Raw genomic sequence first — 21,003 nt, 5'->3', positions numbered from 1 at the left:
GTTTCTTACCTTAATGCTATATACCGGATCGTGCAGAAAAAGGATTTTTTCACTTAACAAAAAGAGCCGCATGCGGCTCCGGAGCCGCAGGTTGCCGACACCTGGTCTAGGCAGAGGCTAAGGGAAAGGAGCAGATCCCTCCCCCAAGGTCCGCATGCCCCCGGGAAGGCTGAAGCCACTGACCATCTTCAAAGCAAAGCGCCGACTCTGTCTAAGACCTTCTTGGGGGAGAGGGGGCTCAGCACCAGGGGTCACAGGAGAGCTCTGCTGAGTGTCCCGTGAACACACACTGTTGCCAGCACCCACTCCCGTCCAACTCACCCAGCAGCTGGGCGCCTGTTTGCCTGGTGAGAGTCAACTCTGTGTAAGAGGTGGCACCCCTTCTTGACCTCCTTTGCTCCCTCTTTTGCCTGCCCACTCCCAGGACCTCATGGATGATGCCGGGGGTCAGGGCCCCTCACTCACCGGGGTTAGCTTTCCGGATCTCACTGTACACTGTCTCCGTGCCTTTCCTTCCCAGACCTGGAAAGGGACCAGGCACAGGTCAATAGCTGCCTCTGAGAATCAGGTGGGCCCACTACTGAAGCAGGAGAGTGCCCGAGGCTCCCCAGGAAGGCTGCACCCTGCTACCCCAGCCCACGAGCGCCGTCTTCAGGAGCGCCTGCAGATCGACCCCCTCACCACTAAGCCCGGGCCACTTCCCAGCTGTAGGAGACCTGGCCTAACCAGTGTCACTCAGCTGGAAGTAGGAGGCTAATAGGTCACCTTGGGAACGCTGGACAGGAGGGGACTGCAGCCTGAAGCAGGGGGTAGGGGGGAGGGGGAGGGGGAGGGGCAGGGTTCTTCCCTGTTTCCCGGCCACTGTGTCCCGTGTCCAGCGGCACTGTGCCCCGGGAGGCTTGGCTACAGCTTCCCAGTCGCCCGAGATCCGGGTGACAGCCTGGGTGTCCTCTATGCCTGAGGGTTAGCTGGGACGCAGGCCATTTACAAACCTAGGCAGCTGGGCGGCTCAGGTTCACGTGCCCACACCTGGGCCTCACTGCAGCTGCTGTTTGCATTTGTCTGGGGTGGGCCCTGGCTTTGGTGATTTTTTAAGCGCTGCCAGGGGGTCCTAACATGAGGCTGGGCTGAGATCCTCTGGGCTGGGCTATTGTGAAACAGCAGGCCAGATGGGCCACCCCGGGTGTGAATTCCACCCAGAGGAGATGCAAGGGTTTGGGAGACCAGGAGCACCCATTCGGCCATCTGTTTGAGTATTAGGCACTGCCTGTATACACACACATGGACACACACTCCTAGTGCATCTACACGCATTGTCCACACACACAGTATGCACACATAGTGTGCACACACAGGCCTGCACACCTGTGCGCACACTCACATACACACCCACAGGCCCTCAGGGAACAGGATGGAGCCCAGCTGTGTCCCTGTGAAAAGGCATCTGATGCCACGTGGCCAGCACGCTCCCTCTGCACACTGGGAGACGGAGCCCCAACAGGGTGAGGCCTTCCTGCTGCCACAGCCAGTGCCATGTAGAGGTTTCCTTTCTCAGTGGCAGATGGCCAGGGCATACCCATGGGCTCTAACTGCACCAAAGATACCCTCAACTCGCCCTGTTCCAGGGACACCCCCCTCTTGTGCCCCTGATCCTGCACAAATCCCTCCGCTACCCGCATGGCCTTTCTCTCTTGCGCTATTCCTCCTCGTCCTCTAAGCCCCAGGACAAGCATGGCTCCTCTATTCAGAGCACACACCGTCACACACCTACATACTCCCTCACACACTCACCCCTTCCTGTGCCCCCGGAAGTGACAGAGGCCCCTGTGCCTCACAGCACTCCGGGGACACGTCCCAGGACACGCTGACATTCTTTGTCCCCACGGCTGCCTCCGCTGCTGGCCCCGGAGCTCCTCCAGGACGGCGCCCGGGGTCCTGGGCACCTCCCCGCCCAGCACCTGCGGGGCTACCCGGAGGCCCCTGGAAAGGTTTGATGTGACAGCGAAGGCACCCGTCAACGTCCCTGTAAGTGTCTCTCAGATCCAGGGCCTTCGGGAAGGTCTTGGCACAATCAGCCGCATCCCTGAGGCTTTTGGTTTCAGGATTAAGATCCCGGTCATCCCTTACACACCGAAATGGCGAGGGCTCTGTGGCAGCACCCGAATGCCAGACACAGCCTGGGGGTGGGTCAGATCCTCGCGCTGAGCTTGAGGCACTGGGGCTTGCCAGGGCCTTGAAGAAGGCGACTCCCCGGTGGCAGGGAACGGGAGCTGGGACTCACAGAGCGGCTGAGATACCCGGCACCTCCCCAAGGGGACAGCGGAGAGGCCCACGCCACTCGCCCCCTGCGACACACAGGTTTGGGGGTGTAAGGGGAAGCTCCAGGGGCCCACCACATCCCTAGGGGACTCTCTGCTCAATGTCAGGCCAGGCCAGCCCCTCGCTCAGTGTGATCCTAACAGCTCCCGTGTGCCGGGCTCCACAGAAGAGGAAACAGGGAACTGGACCAGCTTTCAGGAGACGCAGGCTACGGGGTGATGGATGTGCAAGCAGCACTGCAGGGCCGTGTGTCCAGGCGCACCAGGCCGCTGCCAGCTCCTCCTCTGACCCAGCCCCTCATGGAAGTGGAGGAGGGGCAGGGGGCCCTGGGGGCTAAGCCCGGGGCCCCGGACACCCTGTGAACTCTGCTGCCCCAGGTGCACAGGGGTGGCCCCTCTGGTTACCTTGGGGACACTGTCACCCTCTGGACCCGAAGAGCCACTTTAACCCCTTTCACCTCCTAACGGCTGGCCAGCCTGGGCAGCAGGGTGGCTGCCTCTTCGCGGTGCCCCGGGGGTTTCTCCTGGGCCCTCCTGGTTCTTCCCAGCTCAGTGGTGGGCGGGAGCTTGCAGCTCATCACTCCCCTCCCCACGCTGCTGCCAGCAGCTGCCTGCTAATGACTAAAGCAGCCAGCAGGCTGTTTGTCTCTGCCGTCAGAGAGATTTCCAGATGGGCCTTTATTTTGGCTTGTTGTTCTCTGTTGACAGAGAAAGAGATGGCTTCAACCTCATGGGGTTTTCCCAGCAATTAGGCTCAGAGCAAACAGGCAGCGAACCGGGGCTTACGAGTTCCTTCCTGCCCCTCCTCCACTCTCAGGGGACACTTGGCCAGCCGCCAGCCAGGGTTAGACGTGCCCTCTGTTAGCTTCCTCCTTTCTCCTGAGGAGGAAGCTGCTGCTGCCCGCAGGCCGAGCCAGGATGCCCAGCGATGGGGGGGCTCGGGCTGGACCAGGGAAGGCTGCAGGCAGTCCCCTCCCGGTCCCATCTGCCACAGCCCTCCCAGACTCAGTTCTGAGCACGAGAGCCCTGTGCTGCCCCCTCTTGGGCACCTGGAATCTAACCCAACTGAACCAGTGGCCACCACGGGCACATTCCTCCCAATCTCAGACATCACGGCCAGCCATGAAGGAATTTTTGTCTCCCCCATCCTGGCTGTGAAATTTTTCGTCCAGTGTTGCGATCTGTCTGCAGAATATACTTGGAGTCCATCCATCGCCAGCACTTTGGCTCCATCCCCTCTTGTCTACTGATAACATTCTTGTTCCCCGTCACATCCGTCCTCCACACCGGCCAGAGGGATTGCCTTTTAAAGAAGGAAGCTGGAACCTGCCACTTCCCTGCTTACAGGCTTCCCAATCCGCTGAGACCAGAATGCAAAGAGGACCTAGGAGGCCCCATCCTGTCCGCCCAGCTCCACCTGCCTCTTCTCTCTGCAGATCCTTAAGCGAGCCACGCTCTGGGCCACCTTCACGCGGCCCTTCTCATTTCCTGGGTCCTTCCTCCTCTGGGCGTGGCCACCTTCCTTGTGCCCCTTCGGGCTGCAGCTTAGATGCCACCCCTCAAACGGGCCTCCAGGAGCCACGCACGCTGGAACAGGCATCACCTGTCACGCCTTCTCACTGTACCCCGTCTCTTCCTTCTGAGCACCTGCTATAACCTGATACGATTTATTCTTTGGTTTCTTGTTTGCTTGGCTGTACCTCTGTGGGAGGCACCTTTGCTGCTGGTGCGTGATGGGCCCTTAATTTATTAGCTTAGCAAGTGAATCATTTTACAGTGAAATAAAGAGGAAGAGAACTTCAGGCCCCCACCCCTCCCAGGTCCAGTCTGGACTTAGAAGCAGGATGTGCACATGGGCCACACCAACTCTAGGGGCCATTCTCACTGCGGCTACGGGAACGGTGCCCAGCCTAAGGGCAGCTCACAGCCTAAGGACCGTGTTATCTGGAAGGCTCTCTGCACACATCTGCTGACACGGACGGGAGCCTAAGTGAGAAAAGAAGGAAGGAACCCAAACGCTTCCCAGTTCTGAGCAAGAGATGAGGAGAGCCGAAACCGGTTTGGCTCAGTGGTAGAGCGTTGGTCTGTGGACTGAAAGGTCCCGGGTTTGACCTTGGTTGTGGCCACATCCCTGGTATGGGGTGTGCAAGAGGTAGCTGGTCGATGTTTCTCTCTCATTGACGTTTCTAGCTCTCTCTCTCCCTTCCTCTCTGTAAAAAAATCAATAAAATATATATTTTTTTAAAAAGAGATGAGGAGAGACGCCATCACCATGTGGCTCTGGCTAAACCTATGCCGGCCTGTCCTGGAAAACAGCTCCAGGCCTGCCTGGCTGAGTGGACACTGCCTGCCCTCTGCCTCGATAGGGGACAGCGAGGGGCAATAGCCTGTGAGCTTCCCAGCCGCTGAGATGAATGTTCTAGTGTTTGCTGGGCACCCGCCCACTCCTGGCCAGTCTCCCCAGCACAGTACCGGGGACCTCCAGGCCAGCACGGGCCAGGGACCCCAGCACAGGCCAGGGACCTCCAGACCAGCCTGCCCCTGAGGGAACCACACACATAAAACCAAAACCAGAGCCACTAATTTACACAGGAAGGGGTTCTGTGCTTTCAAAAGCCTTTTCCCAAGTGTTCCTCTAAATAGCAAAGCACCCACTACACTCAAACATGCATTTCATTTACACAGCTCTGTCTGCAAGCAACTTTTTAAGGAGGATGGTGGGTTTGAGCCAGGGGGTATACCTCTGGAAGAAAGCTCAAAAACCCAGGAGTGAGGCTGATTTCAAAAAGTCTCAGAAAACACATTTCTTAGGGCTTAGAAAATTGCTCAATAAAACATATCCATTATTCATAGTATGCTAAATAGTAATTGATGAGATTTTACACCTCAAAGCCAGGGTGGGGTCATTGCTCCTGCCTTAGGCATGTTCAGCGGGTCTGTCTGCTGAATGACTACCTCTCTTCTTGAGGACTGGTCCCTTGTCCCTGGGTCCCAGCCCACCTTACCCAGGAGAGAGCAAAGGGTGAGGAATCACTCGAATGATGGCATTTACCTTCATGAGGCTCAAGGGAGTTCACTTCCACTTCTGTGTACTCCACGTCCAAGGTCAGAGGCTCTGCCAAAGGAAACACAGCACCCTGCGGTTAGACAGACTCCCCTTGGGAGCCTTGGGCGGCACTCTAGATTTTCATTCATATGATTAAAGTTTTCCGTATTTTGAAGGGAAGCCAGCACAGGTGTATCTCCATTCTAAGTGGGAGAGAAATCTCGGGCAGGGGAAGGCAGTGTTAGCGGAGCACTCCCTGGAACATGGAGGGGCCCTCCTGTCTGGGACCCTGGTGTTTCTGCAGTGGGAGGGTTAGTAAAAGCTAAGTAGCCTGGCCGGTGTGGCTCAATGGTTGAGCATTAACCTATAAACCAAGAGGTCACAGTTCGATTCCCAGTCAGGGCACATGCCTGGGTTGCAGGCTTCATCCCCCATGTGGGGAGTACAGGAGGCAGCTGATCAATGATTCTCTCTCATCATTGATGCTTCTATCTCTCTCGCCTCTCTTTTCCTCTCTAAAATCAATAAAACGATATTAAAATTTTAAAAAGCTCAATAGATAACTGCATGCCTTACCATCACCCTTTTTACCAGCCCCTTAACCCTCTTCTCCCAGCTTCTCTGAGATAGAATTGACATATAACTTAAGTTGAAGATGTCCAACCTGATGGTTTGCAGTGATGCTATTAAAAATAAAATAAAGTAAAATACCTACCTCCTCCTCTATTCTCTAAGATAGGGGTGTCGAACTCAATCAGAGAAGGGGCCAAAATCTAAAATCCAGCCTAAATCGCGGGCCGAATGGTTTACTGAACAGTCATAAACTGACAATGTCATAAACTGACAGCGGAGTGCAGTGATGACAGCACGGTGCGGGCCACATTGTAAGGCCTGGCGGGCTGGATTTGGCCCACGGGCCTTGTGTTTGACACATGTGCTCTAAGAGAAAAGAGATCCTCCTACCTTATTCAGTAGTCCATTCTGATTTAGGAAGTTCTTTTTTGAGTCTAACCCAGTTCTCTCCTACCCCAATTTAGGTCACTTTCTCATTAATGACACTAGATGTGTCTTTGGAGAAAGTGTCCGTTTTACTTACCAGCCACTGACATTAAGAGAGGTGGGGAAATACCCACCCACAGGCATTAACCGTTTTAGTTCTTTTCCTAGGGGTCTTTATTCATGTAAAGATTTCTAATACTTAAAAAACCCACTATTTTATAAAATTACCTTTCTTTTCTTTTACTGGGTTTGTTTCATGGTTTCCAACATCTTCATTGTAACCTAGTTTGAAAAATAACAATTAGGATGGGTGGCAGTGGAAATTCTAGTTTTCTATACATAACTTTTTTTTCTCCCTCCTCCCTCATCCCCGCTTCCCCTCCCCAGCAGTGTCTCTGGGTTCTGGACCCCTCCTGGTCTCCCTGTGGCCCCAGCCAACCCACTGTGTGGTCTCTCCCTAACACCTGTGGGATGACCGCCATTCCGTGGGAGGGACACTTCTGCTTGTGAATGGTTTAAGATTCCGAATTGTTCACTCTGAGCAAGTTCATGAGAAATTAAACTTAATTGCAGAAGGGACGGCTCTGTAACCACAACCAGGAAGGACACTAGGGTGCTAACCTCCTCAAGCAGGAAAAGGGGACCCGTGAGAACAGGTTTAAAAGGCAATGCCTCCAGGCTGCCACCTCAGTAGGCAAACAAATGTTTGATCTTTTTAATCAGGTTGATCTTTATTTTTTTAATCTTTATTGTTGACAGTATTGCATATGTCCCCTTTTTTCCCCCATTGACCCCCTCTAGCCTGCCCCCAGCCCCAGGTCATTCTTTATTAAAAGCAATTCTTCAGAATGTTATAAATAAACAAGTGGCCTGGTGCACAAATTTGTGCACATTGAAAGGAAATTAATTAGGAGAAATATTGTAATATGGCTATTTGCCCTTCCTCTATAATAGAAGTATCAACCAAATTCATGATCGACAATGACAGATGGAAACACATATGCAATTGGTGCCAGCGAGAGCTTTATATGTATCGCAAAAGTGTGAGTCAACTTAGCCTTTTATATAGAGAGAGTAAACTTGCTTAATTAGACCTGCTTTCTGATTTAGCTCAACTTTTTCCAGCCCATTGAAGCACCCCAACTTCTCTTTCAGGTAATTGTCATAAACACAGCAGTAAATATCAACACAAAGCAGATTATTATTGTAGATCACACAGGGAGAACAAAGGGTAAAATACTTAAGTGCAGCAGTTTTTTGTTTTTTTTAATATATTCTGTGCAGTGAAAATGACCTGAAGTCATTTTCAAGGTCTATCATTTCTTACTTCTTTTCAGTTGGGTCAAGTTTCTAAGCTTTCTAAATCCCCGTTTTCTGACTAATGAAAAGAAAATAGAATCTCCTATCTACCTACTCCACGACTTCTGTGAGGATCAAATGAGGTGAGGCACGGGAAAACACTTCACAGATATTTGGTTAAAGTGGGAAATGTTTCCACCTGGCTTAAAGTAAGTCGTGTTCCTGGGCTGAAGAAACTACAAGGAGGCTAGTCTCTAGGGTAGGGGTGTCGAACTCAGAGAAGGGGCCAAAATCTAAAATCCAGCCTAAATCGCGGGCCGAATGGTTTACTGAACAGTCATAAACTGACAATGTCATAAACTGACAGCGGAGTGCAGTGATGACAGCGCGGTGCAGGCCACATTGCAAGGCCTGGCGGGCTGGATTTGGCCCGCGGGCCTTGTGTTTGACATATGTGCTCTAGGGAGAGGAAGCTGGGCATTGCTACATGACATCATTACCTAGGCAGACACTTAGCATATTAGGCTTTTATATATATATATATATATATATATATATATATATATATATATATATATATATTATCCCTGATGAACACAAGGCTTCCCATTATATATTTGAACTAATTGCTATTGTGATTAACAACATATATTTATAAACTGAAATCATCCATGGAGAGATAACCCAAGACTGTTTCTTGCATTTTGGAAATTCTGGGGGAAATTCTGTTTTAATATGTCTATGTCAACATTCCATTTAAAGTATCTCAGTGTTTCTGTTTAGATAATACAATAGTCAGCAGAACCCATCTTCTACCACAAAAAAAGGGTATTTTCTCTATAGCACTGGATTCCTTTTTGGCCAAATAGTCACTAAAGTTTTCTGAATGTTGTTTCTTAAATAATTTATTTGCTCTTTTCTCTTTATTGGAGCATTACTTTTCTTACTATAAATGTTTCATTTCACTTTTTAAAATTTTATGATTTATTACTAAAAGAATTGATGGATTCTTAAAACGTATCTCTCCAGTATGCCTTGCAAAAGGCATGTCCTGAAATTTTCTTATTTACATATTTATTTTTATTCTCTTTACATTTTTAAATTCTTTTTCTTTCTTCCTTTCTTTTTCTGTTGTACTTTTCTTCTGAACTTTTTCTTATTTTTGTGGGATACTGTTACTAACTTAGAAATGAACATGGCATCCTACTCCCAAACCTGCTGAAAAGGAAAGAAAACTGCTCCGAATCTGGCCCAGGACAAACCTTCTTGTGCGATGTGATTACAGTCCCCTCCGGAGCAATTTTCTCCTACACTTAAAGGGATTAAGAACTCCTGGGATTGGCTACCCACCCAGCTGCGCTGACGCAAGCTTATACCAGGTAGCCCTATGTTGTTGCATTCTTTTTTAAAATGCCTCTACTAACAGGGAAATAATTCAGTTAGTTTCCTGTTGTGTCAAGTGTGAGATGAAAATGTCTTGTGCTTGTCATAATTCCATCTGAGAAGATGTTTCATCAATGCCTCAAGTTGCACTCCGGTCTCTCTCACAAGGGGAGGGTGATTACACTCAAACAATATTCAAAGTCTTTGACGATGAGCCAGGATGGGAATTCACAGCATTACCATTTTTGTCCACCTTTCATCTAAACATCATGGGATGTTTAGAAGGTGGTGAAATTAGAGTAAAATGTTCTGGCTTTCTGTTCTGCTTTGCTTATCAGCTCACCATCCAATGGCTGATTAGGTTAAACTGTCCTTCCTGAGGGTGGGGCTTCCCTAGGAATTTATCCCCACCACCTGCTCCTGAGAGGGGGGAGCAAGTTGGGAAACCTCTTAGCAACTGCAGGAACCCGTGACTGTACCGTAAGGTCTGTTGGCTTCGGGGCTGGATCCTGACATCTTCTCATTGTTGGAGGTCAGAAGCGGTGCTGCCGGCCTTAAAAGGAAAAAAATATACAATTTTTTGGCTCTAATGTCAAACCAACAAAATAATCAAAGAAAGATCATGAGAAAACCAGGAAGAGGTTTCTGAAACGAAGCCAACTTTACTTTCTCGTTTGGAAAACCGACTTTTTCTTTCGGTCAGATTATTTAACAAGCACTTTTTGCTGTTAAGATGTGTGTCAATGGGCACAGTGACAACAGGAGTCCTTCCCTAACTGAGCCCACCCCCCTGAGTCCCTCATTCTGTGCTACAAAGCCATTGTTTGCTTGTTTTTGTTCTCTTTTTAAATTTTTCTTCTTTTGTACCCATGCTTTTGAATTTTGAATCTCAAGAACAGTAAAATTAGTATGATTGCTTTATATATATATATATATATATATATATATATATATATATATATATATAAAGCATATATATATATGCCAACTTTATTTTGCAAAGTAGGTGAATTTTAAAAATTCTACCTACTACCATTGTAATTTCATAAGGGAAAGGGGATTTCACACGTAACTGTATAGGAAGGACGTGACCTCAGAATAAAGTTATTTCTTCACAGGAAAGGACAGTTGGCAATCTTTCACACACACACACACACACACCCCTATACCATTCACACCCTTGTTATTCAGAGTTTCCCAAGAACCACTGAGCGCTTCCTAATGGCCAGACTCTCCCCACAGACAAGTCTGTCCACGCCCCCGGAGCAGCCTCCTCTCTTCCCCGGACACACACTGACCTGGACATCTCCACGGGCATCTGCTTGGCTTTAAAAGAGAAAGAGAAAAACCAAAGTCAGTAAAAAGTGTCCATGTCTGTAACAGATAGGAACTCTCACTTCAACCACATTTGACTTCCTTGAAGATTAGATCAGCGTTTTTCAACCGCTGTTCGGCGGCACACTAGTGTGCCATGAGATGTTGCCTGGTGTGCCGTAGGTGCAGACAAGACAAGAATTTTATAATTTTTCACTATTTTGTTTACTTAATAGTTCATAATAAAGTAATTATAAAATTCTTTGTGTTTATTTGATTCCTATTCAAGAGAATTACTTTATATATAGTCAATATAGGCACAGAGTTAAATTTTTTAACATTTTCTAATGGAGGTGTGCCTCGTGATTTTTTTCATGAAACAAGTGTGCCTTTGCCCAAAAAAGGTTGAAAAACACTGGATTAGATAACCATAAAAAGAGAACAGATACAGATATATTTCCACTTTTTAAAAAAGGAAACAAACAAACAAACAAAAACAAAGCAGGCCTTCTCTCACATTTATTCTGAGAGATTTCACATCATTTCATCCAGAAATATGACATTTTGTTGTGTTAGCCAGGAGCTGTTTTCTTTAGTGGAACAAGGTAGAGATGAAGACAATGATACAGGAAACAGATTAGCCAGATAAAAAGGAAACTTTTTAAAAAAATATATGTGGGTGTTTTTTTAATTGATTTCAGAGAGAAGAAAGGAGGAGAGATAGAAACATCAATGATGAGAGAGAACATTGAGTGGCTGCCTCCTGTATGCCCCTTCCTGGGGATCGAGCCCACAACCCAGGCATGTGCTCTGGCTGGGAACAGAACCTCAATCTCCTGGTTCCTGAGTTAATGCTCAACCACTGAGCCATATGGGACAGACAAAAGGCAACTCCTTGATTCAAGACAATGCCAAAGAGTAAAGGCTACATTAATCCCTGTGCTTTGAATTCCAAGCTGGCCTGAGAACGAGTCTGTCCTCTAACTTTGTTCTGTGATGGCCCAGTCCCCTTAGAAGGGGTTTGTTCTGGAACCTCTTTTCAGAGGGATTTCCTGTTCTAGAAAAAAAAAAAGGGGGGGGGGACCCTTCTTATCTAATCTGCCCTCTCCCTTCCCAAGCAGCAGCACCAAGCTTCCAACAAAAACTGCCTTATCCCACACAAATCTTGGCAGAATGTACAGGTGCTGGGCCCTTTTCCTTGAGTCCAGGCTAACTGTCTGTGGTGCCAGAATATCAACAGGTGGTCCAGGCATCCCTTCCAGGTTCCATGTGTGGCTAACCTCAAGCACAGGGTAGAAATCAAGCACAACAGATTAACTGGGGGGGCATTCAGTGTATGTGGGGGTGTCTCCATAACACTCACAACCCACTCTACCAACTGCAGGACTAAATGTGGCTAAACCCACAGAGAAGGCTTCTTCTGACCCTACATAGATGGGACTTCCCCCCGAATTCATCTCTTCTGGGTTGCCCAACTAAGAAAGCAACCACGTTCCGCTATTCCTAGGGGCAATAAAAGCACCACATGGAAGCCAAGGTCTTTGGTTATCAAGGTGACACCCCGAGGAGAACAACTGTGGTCAGTTACATCTCCTGAGCTCCCGCTGGGGCAGAGCACAGCCGCCCCTAAAGTTGCATGAAGCCCCTCACATCCATGGCGGTTTCCTGGCGAGGGCAACCTGTCAGAAGGCAATGAAGAAACTGTGCTCACCCTTGGCTTTCTTCCAAAAATAGTATCTGGCCCCAACTGCCAAGATGGCAATGATCAAGGCGATGACAACCACTGCAATAACTCCTTTCTTCCAGGGGGCAAGAAAGACTGGAAATAGGAAAAATTAAATTAGTTTTCTTCTTCTCTGCCAGCAAGAAACAATAGTAGCCTTAAGCAACAAATAAGACTGATCTGTAGCTCCTGTAATCGAGTCTTATACCAAGCATCTACCTCCGAGGGATTCTGTGTTCAGAGCTGGTGCAGAAATGGTTGTTCTTGCTACAGAGTCAGCTATTGTCTTTAAAGAACTGGAGAACGAACGTAGATGCCTTTCTGGGTCTGGTTGGTCTTCCTCCTTCTCTAGGAAACCACCCCCTCTATTCACATAGGTGGGCTCCTCTAACCATCTCTGTTCTGCATGACCCAATCCCCATGGCCACAGGTGGGCTCATGGGTAGATGTTTAACCCACGGTGGGCCATTTGCTATCTCTCCACCAAGGATTTGGAATTACAACTGTATGAAATACTTTCAATTTCTTGTAATACTCTCAATTCCCCTTTTATATTTAATTTGAGTTGGTTTCTGTCACTTATGACCCAAGAGCTTGGAGGACATTGGTCTCGTTGCCTTCAGTAATAAGCACTAAACACCACCCACTTCCTCTTACAAATGGTGAGTTTGCTGGCCTCACCCTTGGTGATCACACATCCATCTCTGTTGAGGCCAGTGACTCACCTCTGACAGTCAGTAAGTTGCTTTGGGGGACATTTGTGTTGGCTCTGTTGGAGGCCTTGCAGTAATACTGTCCCCCCTGTTCCATGCCAACGTTTGCCTTGTACCAAATGGCCTGGGTCTCATTCGAGGTGGTTATGTGGAAGGGCTTGGCATCCTTTTCCCTGTAAAACTTGTAGGTGATTGGACTAGATGCTTTGTTCACGAAGCATCGAAGCACAAGATCTGCCCCGGACTCCACTTGTTTATTATTCAGGATAGCAAGCTTGACCTCAACCACCGGAGCTGAAAAGCAGGAAAAGGATTAGCACTGAGAAAAGACAGGAGGTTGGGGATTGAGGGGGTGAAGATCATGACACAGCCACTGCTCATGGCAAGCCTCCACCTACGCCGTGACTCAGACTTGGATTTTGTCTCTCCTCTTAGCCCACATTCTTCGGTTCCTCCCCTAATTAGTCCAGCAAGGCAGCAACAGATGCCTCCTGTCCTCATGGGTTGATTACCACCTCAAGGCTTACTGACCATTCAGCTTGACTATACCCATTACCTTATGCGTTCTGTGGGGGTCTATTCTGCATGACTCTATGCATGTGCACCAGGGTGAGTATGTGTGCGTGTGAGTGTGTGGTTTCTTACAAAGATACATAGCATTACCAGCTCTTAATAACAAGTAACTTAAAAACAAAGAATTTGTGTGTTTTTTTTAATATGTCCTAAAGCATTAGTTGCTTTATGTATACGGATGTTAATTTGAAAAGGATTCTTAGACTACATATTAATAGTAGCAGGAATCTCTATCCAACTCAAGCTGTCCACATGGCATATGTAGATAAAAGTTATTAAGCCGGAAGAAAGAGGAGGAACAGAAGGGAAGCTTATATACTTTTTACAACAGGATGCAGACTATCTCAGAGATGCAGGCAATGGCACTCCTAAGGCCTCTGAGAGGCACAGATAGAGACTCAAGGAAAAATATCCACCCAGGACGATGGGTATGTGAGTCCCAGGCCATTGTTAGCATGTCCTGTGAGACTATAGCCTGAAGCTCTAATGACTGCGGGTTCTCACATGACAGTTGCCTGACAAGGGTCAACCACAGAGAAGAATTCTGGTCAACAACTCTGAGATGGCTAGAAGTTCACCTAAAAAGGAGCAAATGCTAAGAGAGTCTAAAAGCACAATTAGAGTCAGGATACTTCACTCTTATGTTCACTTGAGAGGTTCTGAAAAGAGAGGGCACTGGCCACACCAAACGCCCCCAGATATTTTCTGGCTCCGTTGACCTGGGGCTTGTCCTGCTTGGCTACGTGTTATGTTTATGGACTTGGCATAACTACCATTCACTTCCCTTGTCCACACCATCCCTGGGTAATCCCAAAGCTTTGAAAATGTGACCTAAAGCCCACACCACACACGATAACTTTTTAAAAATCCTCACCCGAGGATATGTTTAGAGAGAAGGAGAAGGAGAGGGGGGTGGGGGGAGAGAGTCAGAGAGAGACAGAGAGAGAGAAACATCAATATGAAAGAGAAACATTGATTGGTTGCCTCCCATACACACCTTGACCACGGATCAGACCCCTAAACCGAAGTACCGGTATGTACGCTGACTGGGAATCGAACCCGCTACTTTTTGGTGTATGGGATGACACTCCAACCAACTGAGTCACCTGGCCAGGGCCCCTGATTTTTTCTCATAGCACAGCAACTTACCTATCACCTTGACCACCAGAGGTTCACTGATCATTGTAGGGGAGGAATGGCAATTATCTGCCTGACACTGGTATTCGGTGTCTTCTGTGGGGTTGTCTTTGAATACTGCGGGCTCATTGGAGCCTACAGTGTAATTCTCCAAACTGTTACTTGCTTTTATAAGTTGATAAGAAATAGGCGAGGTTCCATTTATGGATTGGCAATGGACTTCTATGGTCTTGCCTTTTATCACCTCAGACTTGGAGTCATAAAAAATCGTGGGCTTGGAGAGCATTTCTAGAACGACAGAGAGAAACAATCTTAAGCAACACATCGCACCCAAGGGATTCTGTCTCCAAACTCTGTTGATTTTAAGTGCCTGCCTGACTCATCTACCTATCAGGTCTCCTTTAACATCGGCAGGGAGTGTGTGTGTGTGTGTGTGTGTGTGTGTGTGTGTTGAGGAGACAGAGGGAAAGGGAATGAATGCTCTAAATAAAAGATTATATAAATTCAAGAAAAACATTACGCCCCTCTAAATACATGTTTATTGTTTCATACATGCACATCCATATGAGGTTATTTTGTTGTTTTTTAGTATTGAGAAAGGATGCACACAGGAAAAGCTTTAAAAACACAGAAACAAGAGCATTATGCTAAATGAAATAAGCCAGTCAGAGAAGGATAAGTATCACATGATCTCACTCATTTGTGGAATATAATGAGCAACGTAAAATGATTAACAACAATAGATCCAGAGACATAGAAACATCGAACAGACCATCAAATCTCAGAGGGAAGGCAGGGGAGGGTGGGGGGCAGGGCAGGGGGGGTGGTGTAAGAGATCAACCAAAAGACTTGTATGCATGCATATAAGCCTGACCAATGGACACAGACAGTAGGGGAGTCAGGGTATGTGCTGGGGGGTGGGAGCTGTCGGGGGGAGGTAATGGGGGGAAAAAGGAGACATATGTAATACTTTCAACAATAAAGAATTTAAATTAAAAACAAAACAAGAACACAAACAGACAATCTTTTCAAAGAAATTCCCAGTGCCTCAGCCTCTCCTGATTGGAAATTGCATGCCTCCAAAACAAGAATCCTACTAGGTCATTACTTAAAAGTTAGCTTATTCATAAAGCTTCTACAAAGAAATGATCTCCTCCAAAGAACTAAAATGGAATGACCCACATTTGTGTCTTGCATTATTTCCTTTCGAGTTAGATGACTAGAGGATTGGCTGAAATATTGGTTCAGTTCAGACTAAGGTCTTAGTTGGAGAAAACATAGCCACAGGTTAAAATGAAAGACCAGGACCAAAAAATGACAGTGATAGTGACAGCTTGGCCAGAGTTCATTTAGAACCCCTTTACTCAGAGTGTGGCCCAGGGCCCAGCAGAGCCAGCATCCTCAAGGTGCTAATAAGAGATGTGGAATCTGGCCCCATCCTGACCCACACTGTAACCAGGTGTTGCACATTCAAGTCTAAGACACACAGCTCTAGGTGGCCCATGACCTTCTGATCAGCCAGGATATGGATTAAAAACTGGAGCTTCTAAGGGGAAGAGATCAACCAAAAGACTTGTATTCATGCAAGTTAGTTCTTGCATGAATACCCAATGGACAGAGACAGCAGGTGGAGAGTGGGGTGGGAGGGCAATGGTGGGGGAAGGGGGAAATGAACAAATATGTAATACCTTAATCAAAAATAAATTTTTTTTTTTAAATACTGGAGCTTCAGCCTTAAAGTTTGATGTTGACTAAGCATCATTTACTGCCTGACCTTATGGATAGGTGCCTGCTCCAGCAGCCAGAATCCTGCCAATTCAGAGGCCACATCACCAGCCACCATAAAGCCATGAAAATGCTTTTTGCCAACAATATTTCCTTTGTATCGCCCCTCTCCTGTACTCTAAGCAGAAACATCACTTGCTTCTGTCCGGTCTCTTGATTTCACTCATCTCCCTTTCCCTCAAGTTCTAATCCTGCCTCAGTCTGATCTGCCTTCAGGCCAGAGAGAGTGGCAACTTCCCTTCTGCCCACTCAGGACTCTGAGCCAGCAAGGCTGTACTCACCGCACACGGTTACCAGGACTTCGTTGCTTCTTTTGATCACCTTGCCCATGCTTGCGAGACAGGTGTAGCTCCCACTGTCCCATTTGGAGGCTATCCTGGTGAAATTTTGAGCCTGTGACACATCCATGCCTCCCTTCTGGATGGTGAAGTCGACTCCAGGTGCTCCTGGGATGGAGCACCACAGGTTCAGGATGTCGCCCTGGTCCAGATGTGTGGCAGAAGACTCCAGCTTGGGTTTGGGAAATAGCTCTGAAAAACCAGCGAGTGGGGATGGAGCGGGACGTTTCTGGGAACCACTCCCACAACCCCTTCACAGAGAGTCCCTGGCCAGCTGCTCCTGGCAGAACTAACTCCCAACTTCCTTCAAAAAGGTTCCCTTGGCCTCTCAAGGACCTGATAATTATGCAATTTGAAAAACCGGCACATTTGCATCCCTTGTTAATCCAAATTATTTCATAGTCATGGATTAGGAAAGTTTTACAACTTGTAACGATTCATGAATTTACCTATTTGTCCATTCACTCGCACATTTTATTCCATAGTATTTATTTCAAGCGATGTCTGTGCTGGGCACCTCGGTTGGTCTTGGGGAGACAATAGAGAGAAAGAAACAGTCCCTGACTTCCAAGAGCTGACGTCTGGCAGGCGACTCAAACATGGCGTTTGCAGCAGAGCCCATAGAGGGGCCACTGGGCCTAGGCTTGGAGGAAGTCATCCAGGCAAAGAGGGCAAGAGGCACAGGCAGAGGGAGCAGCATCTGGAAGACCTGGCAGAATGTTCAAGCCTCTGAAAGTTCAGTTGCCCTGGAACATAGCGGGAGCAGGAGAGGCCAAAGGAGGACTGTGGATCTTGAAGGACCTTGGAAACCACCCAAAGACGTACGGATTGCATCCCCACAGCGGTGGGAAGATTGAAGAGTCTGGGTCAGGGGGAGGGCAGAGATGTGTGTTGTGGGCAGATCTCTGGGAGTAGAATGAAAGGGTGATACTTCCTGAGGTCAAGCTGTGAGCTACACATCCTATGTCACTTTAATGAGTTATTAGTACCCTTATTTAGATTGCATGGCAATAGTAGTAAAGACGGAAGTTGACTTATAAAAGGTCTTGCCTTATTTATTGTTTGTTTGTTTGTTTGTTTAAAACATTGGCCCTTCTGCCTGTTAGCTTTTTTATTAAAGGCCAGTTTTGCCTTATTGGAATATTTCCTGAAATACATCAATATTTCATAGTTATAGTATGTGCCTTTATTTTCAGCTACAGGGAAAGTACTAATTAACTACTTCACCAATGTGAAGACTTGGCTCCTACATGTAAAGTTTGCATTGTAAAACAATGCACCCTGACTTCATGGTTATACCCTTGATGCGGAATGAAGGAGTCAGTAATTCTTTTTTTTTTTTTCTTCAAATCCTCACTCAAGGATATTTTCCCATTGATTTTTAGAGAGAGTGGAAGAGAGAAGAAAAGACAGAGAGAAACATCGATGTGAGAGAAACACATGGATTGGTTGCCTCCTGCACACACCCTGACCAGGGTCTGGGCTGGGGAGGAGCCTGTAACCGAGACACATGCTCTTGACTGGAACTGAACGCAGGGCCTTTCAGTCCACAGACTAACGGTCTATTCACTAAGCCAAACCGGGGAGGGTAAGGAGTCAGTAATTTTTGAGACTCTCTGCATATTGAGAAAGGAACTAAGTCCCAAAGTTCCTGTTAGGAAAGTTTCTTGGGCTTGAGTTTTGAGAATGCAACCAGGAATCAGGAAATCGAATTCTACCTTTGTCTATAAATTTGCCTGCTGTACAAATCAACATTGTCATCATTGATGTTATCATCGTTACTATGGAAGTGATTTCCATCTAGTCCACAGTGTCTTCCTAGTTTCTTGTATAGGGAATAAAATAAAACTTCAAGTAAGGTGGTGCCCCAATAATGAATGGATATTTTATTAAGGCACATGCCACTCTCCCTTCCTTCCTTACAGTTGGTGTTGACTCCTCACCTAGCTGGCTTTCAGAGCTCTAGGTTAGGAGTGGGGAAAAGGAACCAAAGAAACTGACATCCTAAAGTGCCTTACAATCTCTTGGGCAGATTCCAAACAAATGTGAAAAAGTGACTTAGATTAAAAGGCAATGACTTTACATTTAAAAATATGTAAACAAAAAGGTCAAAAATAGAAACCATGTTGCTGAGGCGGGTACAGGCAGTTTACAATTAGGAAGGAAATGTTAGGGAACAGTCTACTAATAGAGGAGATAATGGAAACAGACTGGCAGAGCCATGACATGGATTAATAAGGATCGGTCTTTTATTCTCTCATGAAGGGATATTCATGGAGCTCCTAGAATGTGCCAGGTTCTAAGCACCAATGATTTAAGATGAATTGAGCCCACAGACCTGGCTGTTCAAGAGCTCACTGCGGGTGGTGAAGACAGATGCTAAATCTTTGCAGTGACTCTTGTTATCAAGACATGAGCAGAAGGCAATGGGACCTGAGGTGTGACTATGGGACTCGGCCTGGGGGAGCCTGGATTGAGATTTGGGGCTTAGCTCTTAAGGACAACAGAAGGTTTCAGTGGCCAAGGAGATAGGATAGGCTGAGTGGGGAGAGATGCTTGTAAGAGGGTGGGGTCAAGGTGAAGGATCGTGGCCCTTCAGGAGTCAAAGCCCAGGAATAGTTATGCCAAATAGGGGCCATCTTACGAGGGCTTCTTCTGCAGCTGGCTGAGGGGTGAATTGGGACAGAGATGCTCAGGGAGAACCCTGGTGTGAGGCCAGTGTTAGGATGTGATTGCAGAGCTGAGAAAGACGGGACAACAGTGACAGACCTGTCAGCACTTGGTGACAGATTGGGTCTGAAAAGAAAGACAGTGGGGGGTGGAAGAAACCTTTTTTTCTATCCAAAAACAAATACAATGATTTTTAGGTTCACGAAATTATTTTGCTCCTCCAATATTACTATTTAGAGCCATTTACAGTGAGGCTTGATAGTAACAGGGACAAGGAAAGCCAGGTGCATTAAGTGGGCTTGCAGACATTTCCAAAGGCTTGGTAGAATTTGAACATGGAGGTGTCTGCCTGCCAGTCCTGAGGAGGGAGCTCAGGCTCATAGTGCACGCAGGCTGAGGGCGTGAAGGGACAGACCGAGCATAACACTTGGCTTTCCTGTGCCACAGAGACTGATTCACCACATGACTTACATACCCCGCATGACACAGACATCTGGATGTGAGTAATCCGCTATAATAGTAGCTTATGGCCCAACGATGCTGTATGCTTTCCTAAAGTAGCCAGGCCCAGGGGAGAAGGCTGCCTCTCTAACTGGTGAAACAATCCACATGTTCACCACTTGGTCCCTGTTGCTCTCACAGCAATAGGCCAAGCCTTTATGGACTTCCTCATCGCATTGCATTCTAAGGTCTATTCATGTCTGTGAATTCTTCAAGGGCAAAGCCTGACATTAGGCAGATCTCTATCCCCAACAGGTTGCCCAGAAAAACAGAAGGTGCTCAATATATGTTGAATTGAATACTTTTCTCTAATGAAATGAGACTTGTCACAAAAACATCATGTGCCTCAAAATATTTGCCATCATCAACAATAAACTAAATTGGTAGCACACACTATAGACCAGCAGTACCCAGTACACATACCAATCACCTAGTTCGGGTGTTGGCAGCCTACTGGGCGACTGTTGCTGCGACACTCAATGCTTAACACACAGGAGGCTTTCAGTAAATGAATGAACAAATGGAGAAATTAGTGAATGCTTTCACTTGGAAACAAAGAAGTGCCGACTCTAGAGAATAAAATAAATACCTGTTCATGACATCAGAAAGAGAAAGAAAAGAAATGCTGGCTCTGTTCTCTGAGACACTTTCATCCTATATTCACGTGTTCATGCAACAAATAAGTTTTAAATTCCTACTGTGTGCCAGGCCCTGTATAAAATAGGTAATGTTTCTGTCCTAATCAGCTTACACTCTAGATTCCACATCCATAAAGGTGCAGTCATGACACGGATCTCATTGCATTGCTATGACCATGAAATCGAAAGTATGCAAGCCAGTCACACAGTGTTCAACAAAGAGGAATTGTTACCATTATTTGTGAGTTTGCTAATGCTTTCTCATGCCTGACCCTGTCATAGGGCCTGTCTGGTATGCTAGCACGGTGCTTGGCACGGAGGAAAGATAAATGTGCTCTAATAATAGAAATACTAGCTAACCTTCACTGGGTCCTAGCAGTGTGCTCTGTCATTACCTGCATCTCACAGAGTTGTGGCCAAGAGGCACTCAGTAAGTCACCTGAGGTCACAGAGGTGGTGAGTGGTAGAGTTGGGATCTGATGCCAGAATCTGCACCCTCAGCCGCCACAGCTAACCGCTTACTGGCTCTACATTGACTTTTCCCCTCGAGCACACCCCCGCCCGAG

General features: G+C 47.2%; 1 protein-coding gene across 8 annotated transcripts in view; it reads right to left on the bottom strand.

Moving 5' to 3' along the window:
* The window catches only part of PECAM1 (platelet and endothelial cell adhesion molecule 1), a 76,872-nt gene that overhangs the window by 14,670 nt on the left and 41,199 nt on the right, over window positions 1-21,003 (bottom strand). For 6 of the 8 annotated variants that reach the window (XM_084864146.1, XM_084864148.1, XM_084864145.1 and 3 more), the window contains 9 exons: window positions 16,572-16,820; window positions 14,518-14,793; window positions 12,808-13,089; window positions 12,071-12,178; window positions 10,344-10,371; window positions 9,525-9,598; window positions 6,592-6,645; window positions 5,371-5,433; window positions 466-522 (listed from right to left, as the gene is read on the bottom strand). In XM_084864146.1, the coding sequence (XP_084720272.1) occupies window positions 466-522; window positions 5,371-5,433; window positions 6,592-6,645; window positions 9,525-9,598; window positions 10,344-10,371; window positions 12,071-12,178; window positions 12,808-13,089; window positions 14,518-14,793; window positions 16,572-16,820 (1,191 nt within the window). The remainder of the gene's footprint in view (window positions 1-465; window positions 523-5,370; window positions 5,434-6,591; window positions 6,646-9,524; window positions 9,599-10,343; window positions 10,372-12,070; window positions 12,179-12,807; window positions 13,090-14,517; window positions 14,794-16,571; window positions 16,821-21,003) is intronic. The other 2 variants (XM_084864152.1, XM_084864151.1) reach the window with 1 other exon arrangement.

Source organism: Pipistrellus hanaki (assembly GCF_964339955.1).
Source record: "Pipistrellus hanaki genome assembly, chromosome: 16".
NCBI classification, from domain to species: domain Eukaryota; kingdom Metazoa; phylum Chordata; class Mammalia; order Chiroptera; family Vespertilionidae; genus Pipistrellus; species Pipistrellus hanaki.
Note: the sequence above shows the minus strand (reverse complement) of the source record. Positions and strands in the feature narration are given on the sequence as shown.